The sequence below is a fragment of the Nilaparvata lugens genome, chromosome 10 (assembly GCF_014356525.2).
Source record: "Nilaparvata lugens isolate BPH chromosome 10, ASM1435652v1, whole genome shotgun sequence".
Classification (NCBI taxonomy): domain Eukaryota; kingdom Metazoa; phylum Arthropoda; class Insecta; order Hemiptera; family Delphacidae; genus Nilaparvata; species Nilaparvata lugens.
This window is the reverse complement of record NC_052513.1, coordinates 27,345,861-27,358,332: the sequence shown is the minus strand read 5'-3', so window position 1 is coordinate 27,358,332 and position 12,472 is coordinate 27,345,861. Positions and strand designations below refer to the sequence as shown.

At 32.4% G+C, this 12,472-nt stretch overlaps 1 protein-coding gene across 3 annotated transcripts in view; it reads right to left on the bottom strand.

Annotated features, from left to right (window-relative positions):
• The window catches only part of LOC111053904 (syntaxin-1A), a 132,570-nt gene that overhangs the window by 105,054 nt on the left and 15,044 nt on the right, over nucleotides 1-12,472 (bottom strand). For all 3 annotated transcript variants that reach the window (XM_022340845.2, XM_022340843.2, XM_022340844.2), the window contains exons 2-3: nucleotides 11,335-11,424; nucleotides 1,438-1,537 (exon numbers count right to left, since the gene is read on the bottom strand). In XM_022340845.2, coding sequence (XP_022196537.2) covers nucleotides 1,438-1,537; nucleotides 11,335-11,424 — 190 coding nt within the window. The remainder of the gene's footprint in view (nucleotides 1-1,437; nucleotides 1,538-11,334; nucleotides 11,425-12,472) is intronic.

Genomic DNA, 12,472 nt, shown 5'->3' with positions numbered 1-12,472 from the left:
GTAGTTAACATAGTTCATTGAACTTTATTGACATGATATGAGTTTTATGACATGATAAGAATTTTATTGATATGAACAGTTTAACATGAAAGTTCAAGAATTTGAAAATGTTATATGAATGAAAGTTTTACACATAAGTTAAAATAATCTCGATGCAATGATGATGTAGTAAGATGTCTGATGGAATCTGATAGTAGGCTACATGACCTTAGCCTAGTACTATACACTCCCTCCCACACACGGCGAGCCATTACAGTGTTCGATTAGATCTCAGCTGCATTAACTGTCATGATCTGAAATTACTAGCCGACCTCCCTCAGAGCCTGGCATCAACTAATAGAACAGCAGCCGAGCACATATCCACATATTATGCACATCATACACATATGCACACATCCACATATGCACATCTTACACATAGTGCACATCCAAGCAATAGCGATGCCAATCAATTCATAATGAAGCTAGCTTGTCAAGTGCACTCTCACATAGCGGGATAATCAAGTATGCGAATTAGGTACTTGACAATATGAGAAAAAAACTATCGCAAACAAAGTAGAAAGACAAAGTGAGAGATGAATCTTGGAAAGATTGTGAATTGGGAATAAATTAGATATTATTCCAGAATAGCCTTGAAAGAAATTTCAAGGGAAAATATTGGAGACTCATGTGAAATGTTGTTCTTTCACATACAACGATGTGTACAACATACAACGATTAATATATAGTCTGCAAATGATTTGATACTTCGAGAGAAAAATTAAATTTTTCAATTACACCTAATGTAGTAAACAAAGTGGAAGATAGTTTTCGGAAAGATGGTAAACTGGGGGGAGATGAGAAATTTGAAAATTATCATTTTCAAGGGAAAATGTTAGAAACTCAAGAGAAAAGTTGTACTCTCATATACCACGATGATGTAATCTGCAAATAATAATTTGATGATTCGAGAGAAGAATAAAATTTTATAAAAAGTGAAGTCTATGTTTCATTTTTTAACATCAAGTGAAAGATTGATAATGGGGAAATTGAAATTCTTGGACTTGGAACGAAATGAAACACACAACTGAAAAATTGATGCAGTTTCTAGGTGGAGCAGCAAGTGAGAGAAGAGTCATTAGCATAGAAACTTGGGTATTTAAAATTAATGTGACGTCCAAAAATTCGTGCAGGAGATTCAAAAGAAAAAGATTTTTTCATGGAGGAAGGAAAAGTGGATAAGTGGACTTTCATTTTTGAAAACAAAGTTTCTCGATTAAAATTAAGGTGACCTGGAAGTGGAAGATCGAAAATGGTGCAGTTTCAAGGTAGAAATTGAAGTTGAAATGAAGAAAGGAGTATTTCTAAGTGATCTAAGATAAAGATTTCAGTTGATACTCTGTAAAAAAAAAATAAGAAATTGATGGATAAGTGGAAAATAATAGTAAAATCACTTACTTTCATCCGTCTGTGGCGCCGATAATATGGCGCTATGCTTTTTCTTTACTTCTTCGACATTTGTTTGAATCCTATCTATCATGTCTCTAATCTCCTCCACCTGAAATATAGTAGAGAAAACATGAATATTATACAAATATAATCGTTTATAGGCTACTGAATAGTACATTATACATTGAGATATAAAACTTATTAGTTTATTACACATTACTGTTATTCATAAGAAAATATTCTTACTAAAATAAAATAGCAAGGGTGTCAACCTCCCCAAGCCCCAGACGAACCCCGTAAATAAGAGGTACCTCCACCCCAAACAAAAAAGAAGGTCTTCAGTAATCATGTTAACTACCACTCCTTTGTGAACTCCTGCGTAAATAGTGTAAATTTTGTGAATCATGCAAAAAAGCATTCTGTAAAACAACAGGTATGTCGAGAATAAGATGGATTTTTTTAAAGAATAAGCAATCGAAATCGGAAAGTACGGTTTGAACATAAAAACCTATAGCTTCGAGATAAATTAAATCAAGGAGCATCAATTTGAACTCATTCTAATTTAGAACTTGTTATTGAATTGAAGTTAATTCATGAAGAGAAGTAGCGGGAATCTCTACAAAAATGACGAGATGGTATGAGGCGACATATACTGAATATGGCGACAGTTGGAAAGATGTCAATGGACCCAGAAATATGATGATTAATAACAATTGCTAAGAATCAATCGATTGATAAATCCAAAAATTTTGTACTCGATATACATACAACATGCTCCTGATTCAACATAGTTCTAAAAAAAGAACTAAAATGCAATTTAATGTCTCAGAACAACAAAACTGTGGACTGTATCACAAGAAATATCGTCTTACATCAGTCAACTTGCATCACAAGAGTTGAACATTCATAAAACTTCAATCAGAAATCCTATTATATTAAGCGAGCAATTTCTGTATTTATATATCTGGCTATTTTTATAAATGGTTATTTTTATATCTGGTTATTTTTATATCTGGCTATTTTTATATCTGGTTATTTATGTTTAACGGATCTCGAAAACGGCTCTAACGATTTTCACGAAATTTGGATCATAGTAGGTTTATGATATAAAGATTCGATTGCACTAGGTCTCATCCTTGAGAAAACTCGCTGAACTACATAAAAAGGATAATTCATCCTTGGCTGAAACAGCTGTGGATAGTAAAAAAGTGAGTGAGCGAGTATGTGAAAAATCAAAATATCGCATCCACGAAATTCATAAGATGACGTATAGCAATCTGTGAAATATAACCACGATCATTTTAGAGAATTGTGTTCTGTTTATCAATGAATAAAAATAACGAGCGAAGCTCGGTGCCCCAATATTAGCAAGGTCTATAAATACAGGTCATGACACAATCCCGTGATGCTTTGCAAAATCGCCATTTTATGGGGTCCTAGTTCACCAATTCTCAAATTATCAGCTGTTATCATTATGGATTAAACAACATGATGTGTTATTTTGTAATATTGTTCAAGGGATATTGCTTGGCTTTGAATTGTAAAATAAATTGTTCCGACAGAATAATAATATTTAGATTCCAACTAGGAACTGAATTGTTGTTTTTTAAATTTAATTGATTGGGAACTTGAAACTCTTTTTGAAATTGGCCTCGCATATTTCTGTCTTGTTCCAATTCCTTTTGAATCATAATCCTTAAGTTACAAGAATAAGAACAATTTTTAAAAATTAGTAAATGAATAATTGAAGCATTTATTATTGAAATTTCATTATTAAAAAAATGAAAACCTAAATTCACATATTATCTGAAGTAGAATATTGTTTTTAAAATGCATAATTTTGTTACGAGCAAATTGAATTAGATTGGATTTTCAAAAGTACCGCCATAAAGACTCCATAAAATGGCCGCTCCATAAGGAACATGAGTGTCATGACCTGTATTTATAGACATTGGATATTAGCAATGAATCTCACAACCAATTTCCACCACAAACGTGGAGGACTCAATTTCGCAATGAAAATAAACTAATCAAGCTGCTTTAAAAAGGTTAAAGACTCAATCAACTTCAATACAAGGAAACAATGCACTTTACAATCAATTTTGACCACAATTAAAAATCGTCCTTAGAACGGAATCATGTGACGTCATCCTAATGAAGTGCTTGATCGATGGATATTGTCGAATCCCTCACGACAGAGAAAGTGCGCTTTGAAAAGTTGACAATGCCACTGAGTCAGGTGGTAGGCCTACGCCAACCTGACATTACACTCATTAGCCTAATGGATAGTCTCAACACAAAAGCATAAGCTCAGGCACAAGACAAGCTTCTCTTCTCAAGTGACTCAAGACACAAACTTGGATTTCAACTACTGCATTGTTGAGTAGGCAACTTGCTCCTGTTTCTTGCGCCAGTTTCTATAGTGAAATTCACTTCAAACTGTCATAAACGGCTGGATGGGAGGCAACATTGCTATATATAAGAGATACTGACAGTTTGAAGTGAGTTTCACTATAGGATCAGCAAATGAAAGAGGTGTGAGATGGTGACAGTATCAAATTGACGACAAAAATATAGTGGTATTCACAACATCAACGTCTTATTCTTTCAATTATGGAGAAATACCACAACATCTCTTATTATACAATCAATTTAATATTATTGTGTTTGCTACTAAATGTAACAACAGTACAATATTACAATATTAATACATCTCTTCATAATCAAGCAAAAGAATACAAAGAACAATAGAATTATATAACTATAATTAAAAATATTGATACATTTTAAAAAGGATCCACCTGAATTGAAAATATTCAATTTATGTCATATTTAAGCTAAGACATAATCAAGATCTTTATTTCTAACTCTATTAGCGACAAGCAATCATTAATTTAAAATGAAGAACAATTTGTTCACTTGAATACTTGGAGACTGCAGGCTATTCATGTTTCATTGAACTCATCTTCAACAGTTTATTGATTGCTGAAAGTGAGTTCAAAGAAACTGAGAAGAGGTTCAGTCCGTGAGTTGTAACTACACATATGTTTACATTCAAAATCAATGACTGCAAGTCGGTGATTAATTGAAAAATCGAAGTGGTCATTGAGAAACCATAGTAGCTCAAAAGGGATCAAGGAATAATTATCCTTAGAACTTTAACTTGAAATTATTAATTGTATTGTATGAAATAAACATGCTTGGTTAGCATCTATTGTACTTATTCAGTCTTATTGTGTGAGATAAATTTCTGAATTAGTGTACAAACTGGAGTATACATATCATACCAAGATTTAAAAAGATGGTATATCCATGCAGTGCTATTAAATGCAAAGTGAAGTAGTGCTCTTATATTATACAGAACATAAAATACATCAAATACAACTTTGAGTGAAGAGTGCGCACACTTATTCACGATGGAGCAATATTGAGAAATATCTCTTCAATTAAAGGATGGGAGTATTCAGGTGTATGGAGTGATTCAGAATAATATGAATGCACAGCTAAATGCACTTTACAATGTCAAATAAGCATGAAAAATAAGTGAATAGTTGACAATGTGACAGAGAAATTCATTGATAAAAATTTGTACGTCTGTGACCTCTAGTACCTAGACTTAAAAGTAACGACATGTACATTACTAGACTGTACATTGGAGAACATTTCCATCGTTATTTTTGAATGGCATATCAAAATATTCAAGCAAAAGCAAGTGCACGGCAATAAATGTTTACAACGTAGTCAAAATTGTATAATATAAAATACTCATCTCTGAAAAACAATTTTATCCTTGACTTCTCATGAGAGTAATCCATTTGATCATCTCTATTCCTCATTACGACTTTTTCAAACATTGAATTCAAGTATCACAAGATAAAAGACAGTACAGTACCTCATCAAAAAGTTGTTGGGATAGCTCTTGAATGAAAAATTGTGAAACCCTTTTAAGACAGACATGAAACAAGAATTACAGAAGTAATATCGCGAGAAAGAAATTAGCTACTCTGAAGATGAGCTGAATCCATTTGAATGTGATATAAAACAGCCATCTGAATCTAATAATTAGCGCAGGCGATTGGAGTTTGAGGCAAAAGGAGAAGTTAATTAGCCTACGCTTTTTAAAATAACTCATACCCTGGTAACTTCAAAGATTAAGTGGAAAGTTTCCCAATAGGTGCCTTTGAAACGAATAAAAAGAAAATGAGGTTTCCACTAGGTTCATTTCTTTTTGATTGGATTTAATCACTTGATCAGACAGAATGGAAGATGAGAAACGGACTGGCCAATAGAAATGATTTATTTTACTGTGAGAGCTTTACTGAGCTAGAAATGATGGTAGATTTAGAATATGAACTAACTACCTTTAAAAAAAATTATTTTATATTTTAGTTGGGCACATATAATTTCATTTCTTTCTGCAAGTGAAGACATTTTGTAGCAAAAAATGCTACAACATAGCATAGGACCATGGTTAAAGTTACCTAAAAGTTTCAAGTGAGAAAATTATGTCTTTAAATGTAGACTTGAATTCTAAGTAACAATCTTGTGAGAAAGACATTTGATAAAATATTTTAAGATTCTCAATAACCAACTCCAACAATACTGAGTAGCCTACTGACTCTTGTATGATAACTCAGAAAGTTAATTGAGTGAAATTTACTTGGAATAAGTCTGAATGAATTTTTGCATTAATAATCAATTAATATTGAGTAGCATTTATTTCTTTTAGAAATGATACTTCGAGTAAAAAGTATTATTTTGAGCAATAAGTATTACAGTAACCAGTGGCGGATCCAAAGAGGGGCTAGGGGGGCTATATTGGGTATCCAATTTACAGTAGATAAATTGGTAGTATCAGTACTAAAAGTATTTCCATACATGAAATAAAAAGGTAATAGCTTTCAACCTTCAAATTTTTATGGACAAAGGGTCAGATATGATATGTTAAAGCAAAAACATTCACATGGCTTCAAAATCCTTCTATTTTTAGTCAATACTCTTGAGTCACACCATGGTTTTTTGCCTCTAAACTCTGGTCAATAAAGAGTTGAAAACGGCCTAAAAGTGTGTCATTTTACACTTAAATTTTGACAATTTCCCGGACCCCCCGCCATGCTGGTGGGTATTCCATACCCCCCGGTGCTTTCAAACCCCCCCCCCAAACGCCTAGCCCCCCCTTTGGCCTATCCTGGATCTGCCACTGACAGTAACTGTTGACGTATTCAACCATTTATCAATGTTCAAGAATCAAATCTTAGTAATTTTATTTAATATGAATAATTACCACAATATCAACTTCTCAACTACACAAAAAGTTTAAGAATCAAATTGGGAATGTTTGAAAAGGATGTATGTGATTTGGTAAGGCTTCTATTGACAGAGAGATCTAACAGACTTGGAAAGAGACCCATATCGCCATACAGCCATTCATGGGTACATTGCCGGCCAGGATAGCCGAGACGACTAGGCGTTGCACCCTTCATTCTGCTAGCGCTACCTGGGGTCTGTTGCACGAAAAAATACTGGCTAATATTTTTGTAAGTTCCTATTCTAGGCAGTCGCCATACTAGGTGACTACTAATACTATTAGCAAAGATGAACGAATAATATAGTTTTCGTTTCTCTATGTTATTAGTTTGTATTTCAACATGCTATTGGCCCCTGGTCATGGGTTCGAATCCCACTATAGGAATGAACCTTTGATCATCTCTTAAAATCATCCTCGCACAAGCTGAAAGCTCATGTGGGTATCATCCGCAATAAATGAAAATTTCTAAACTAGAATTACTTTATGTTGATTCCAAACCACATGGCTAATTCAATAAAAAACAAAACGTGAAAAATGTCGTTCTAACGATCAGATTTAAATATTCTTTCTTTTATTCAATAATGAAAACTAAGACATTTTAATTTTGTTCAGCTATATTTGAAACTTAATACCAATTCATCAGAGATGAAGTATTAATTTTCTTTCCTCTATGCTACAATGTAACCAAACAAGCAATGAAGTCTACTATAAGTTGGTTTCAAACGTTTAAAACGAGTTTTTCCTTGCAAAGGTTATTGCCCACGTATGTTTATGGTAGGTAAATGTAACGTATGAGCAATGGGAAGAATTTTGTCCAAATATGAATGGTTCTAGAGTATGAAAAGTTTGTGAACTATGTAAAAGCGATCATTATTTATCCTTACGTATTGAGTATGTGAGGATAACGCGATACTGGCAAACAAGCGATCACCCAGGTTACCTGATAAGATTCACTTAGATTAGGTTTTCAATTCCACACTCTCAATCAATATGATTCAACAAGAGTTACAAATAAAACTTCAATTCAAATCACTCAAATAACAGTGGGAAAATGTATTGTTATACATGACAGCCAAGAGTGTTAGCCAAATAGCTAAACCCATTCCCACAATTCTACAGAACAAAAACCTGATTGATGAAAGATAGTACAATCTATTAAGTGGTTAGAAGAAAACATTAAAAACATATCATTATCTTTTTTTATTATTTCTTTCTAGCACTATAGCTAGCAGAGCTTTTAAAATCATTTTCAAACCTTTACAAAACCAAGCCTTTCTTTTATCATTTTCTGGAATTATCTTGATTTTTGTAGGGCAGTCGGCTTTACAATCTCTGACTTTCTCTTGGAAAAATTATTTGGGGAAATAAACCTATCTCGCGCTTAGACCTAAGGGTGTGCTTTTTATTTTGTATGTTTTCTATTATCTTGAATCTTAATTTGTTTCAATTGTATGAGATAGATCAAAGGCATAAAACTGTTAAATTGCTCAAATATTTTGTTAGAACCATTTCATGCATGTGAATTATGTTTATTTTGCACAATAAATAAAATTTGGATTTGAATTTGACATTTTATTTAGCAGTTGACATGCTGAACATGAAATAATAATGTAAATACGATTCAGCAATGGCTGGAGACACAAAACACAATAAAAAATTATCATAAGTAGCCTACTCTTGCACCACTAGCTGGTATATGTTTACTTAATTTATGCTACTAGTATCAACTCTTCAAGAGTCAATTTAAACTAGTAGTGTTGCAATAAAATCAAGAGTACTTTTGATATTTTTGTGTTTTAATAATCAGAAGCCCTAAAAAGAAGAGAGAATACTGGAGACACAACTTTGGTTTTGGCAACTGGGTTGGAATCAAAACTATAGAAGCCTTTCACTACATTTTATAATAGATTCTGTAGTAGAGCTATAGAGAATGCACCTTATAGAACAGCAACAGCATACATTCAAGTAAGAGAACTCCCATTCAGCTCTATTGCAATCGATTCTTACATGGTTCCATGCAACATCAGGTACAGGTTATCAAAACAGTACACTTTGCACTTTGTAACAAATAGTGTTAAAAGTAGAGTAAGTGCGGTAACGATTAATAATAGACACGTGGGAGTCAGGTTGGACAAGGTTGGGTTAGGTTAGGTTAGATCTCTAACTACAACTTGCAAGAGGTCACAGGGTCACAGCGCAACTACCGTCGATTAGAAAACTTTTCTAATATTCTGAGAATGTTATCTTTTAGTCACGCTCCTTAGTCACAAGAGAATTAAGAAAGCAAATGATGAGTGCATTGTCAGAAATGGCAACTATCTCACGCTTTAAACAGGTAACATAAGATGTTGCTTTGTTTGAACGGTGGTGATCTATGAATAGGATTTCAAATACAATAAGATAGAATCGAAGTTAAGATCTTGAAGTTACAATGACAAATGCATTTCAACACGTCTCGAGATAAGCTCAATAATTTTTTAATAAAGACAAGGAAGTAGAGGTGTTGTACCAGGAACATATTTTTCAACAAACCTGTTTCAACTGAAAATTCTAAAATGATTCGATTTCATAAATAGTTCAAGTATTATTATTTTCATAATAATTTAATTTGGTTTTCAACTTTTCTAAATTCTTAATTCCTAGTTAATATATATTTTGGTACTCAAAATTGGACAAAAAACATGAAGTGTAAGCATAACCTATTTTTGGGAAATTTCTATCTAAATTTGGGAAAGGAACAGTTGTGGGCTTTAAGCCTGTTGTTCCTTTCCCAATCATTCATAGTTGAGAATGATATTGTCTGTATCAATGTATAAATAAATAAAACAATGTGATTCTATCTCTTTTGTATTTTTTCTATTAGTATGTATCACTTTTTATCTCAGTTGACCATATCGAGGATCTGTAAGCTGAGGATCTGTCAACAGTCTTAGTTTTATTTATCAACTATTTTGCCGAGGATGTTGCTCACATAATTCCAGGCGGATGGCCATTTTAACACTCACCGATTGTCGGCCGACACTCAGAATTAGCCAATCAGAGGACAATTATGAGTGACTATCGGTAGCTATGAAAATGGCTAATGGAGTGAGAGTGATAATGAAAATATTAATGTAAATAATACGAGCCACCGCAGTTTTTAAACGATAAATAATATTTCGTATCAACTCTCAAGTGGTCACCTGTTCAACATGAGTAGAAGGCGCTTGTTCTTTAATTTATCTCAGTGATAAGATACGGATAAGACCAGCGCGATAATAGAGCGAACCGCTAGTTACAACTTAGCAAGGATTCGCTTTCAAATAATTACAATAATGAGGATATAAAATGTACCCTATTTCAATTAATTCGGATACATTTTCCGAATACAATATTGCTCAAGCTAATTATTGATATAGAAATCTTTTTCAAATCAAAGTGACTCTTCAATCTGTTTATCTCCATTAATTTCATATTGATAAAGATAAAAGAATTTGTAAAATTGTGTCTATAGAATATCAAATCTATTGATATTGTGTAACTCCGTGATGAATGAAACACTGTTAAATATTGTCAAACTAAATGTGTGATTTACAATTTTTACAGTGTTATCATTCAGTTTCTTAAAATAATGCAATTCTGTTAATTTTGTAAGTTTGCGAATATTTGTTTTTAATTTATACAAAATAACATTCACTGATACATAAGATGGATTTTTTGGTTGTATAAATCTCGATAAACTGAATTTTGAGAGATCAAATCGGTCCTTGATTATGATAAGTCCTGATCGGTGGATTCTATAAGTCGTAATCGATGATGATGATTATCGGTTGGTTATTGATTGATATAACAATTTATGATTTACTTATTGTTTGCACATTACTTATTACTTTCACTTATTATCTTTACTCATTGCTTACTACATTCGCTCAACACTTTTAATTATCACCTCAACTCATTTATTTTAGTTATTACTTTGAATAAATAAATCTGTAAAACTACAGATAGAATTGAGTAATATAGTAATGTAATTCGGCAACCATCTCTCCTTGCTTAAGAGTTTCATTTCTTGATTTGACTGTCTCACTTGAAAAACATTCGATTATAAATGCTTTATTACAACATAATATTAAAATTTTGGCTTTTTGAAAACAAATGAATTATTTCAAAATAAAATTTATGTGATAATCAAAATCAACTACTATGACAGTTTTCCGTCGTGGGAGATCTGCATCTCCTACGGAACTCCCCACAATCAAAGCCATACGCTAATAATAATAATAATAATAATAATTAAAATATTGAACGTTTTATGAAACATCACAAATAATATAATTTATAAAACTCGATCAATAATATGATCATAGAAATATGAGAGATTTTTATAATACGGCATGAATACGTTTCTGTACAGCATAATCTACGTTTAGATTTTTATAATATAGCATTTAAAACATTATGTTTCAATCACTTTGAATGATGCTATGCACTAAAGATAACCAACTCAATCGATTTAGTGATGGGTATATCGAAAATCACAATGGGTATACAATGGGTATACAATGGGTATAAAAATTGACGTAATTGGAAAAAATGTCTAAATTTGAATTAGTTCTCACCTCCGCGAAGAATTCGTCCATGAATCCATCGCGCCCCTCCACATTGACCGACACTTCGTCTGGACCGACATCGTCGTCATCACTCTGAGCCTGCAATTTGAACAAAAAGATACATAAATTATTTCGCAAAACACCAAAAGTCGCAAATAAAAATACACAAACAAAAAGTTATACAAAAAGAATAAAGATTAGCATAGTGACAACCATGTTAAACTGTAAGCATAGGTTGAATCGAATGGACACGTTATGATGGGGTCCCGGCTGCCTAAAAACAGTCGCAGAGTCCCTAAAAACTCTGATATCAGACCTGAACCAGCCAGATCAGAAATAGCAGGATATTTTCATTATTATTAAGAAAATTTGAAGCCGTTTTATTACCTCAATATCACATCCAATCTTATAACTAATACAATATATTAAATCTATATCTCACCACCCTAAATCTAATTCTCTTCTGTAACACTAAAAAGACAGTGACTTCTGAATAAAACTTAGGAATGATTGGACTTTTCTTTCAAATTACTCAACATTTACCTTTGATACAAACAGAAGAGAAGAAGGTACATGAAAGAAGCTTCGAAAACTTTATAATTAGATTTTGCAGTAGCAATATATTTCCAAGAAATATTATGCCATCGGTCTGCACTCTTCAATAAAGTTATATTTGCCAATTATTGTGTAGTCTGTGAGTAAATAGGATAGTAACTTGTCATGAAGAATAAAGTTCAAACGATATGAATTTTTCATTAACACGATGGAATTGGAACTCCACTGAAATATTTCTTAGATATAATTCCAAAGAACTACAGTATTTTCAAATAACTGCGTAAATAGAGTAGTGACTTGAGACGAAAGATGAAGTTGAGAAGAATTCTTATTCATATAATTTTACATTCCTATAACTACTGATCATTATGTGGGTGACAGAATTTATCTTATTTGAACTATTTATCCTTCATTACATGTACCCACCCCATTCACTGCCGGTCTTCACAATTATTGGCAAACTCAACTTCAATTTATTAAGACATTCAAAATAAATTATTGTAGAGTCTCAAAGTAAAAATAAGGAGATCACATGTCAAGAAAGATAAAGATCAAATAAAATCATCATTAATATATTATCATGTCATAATTA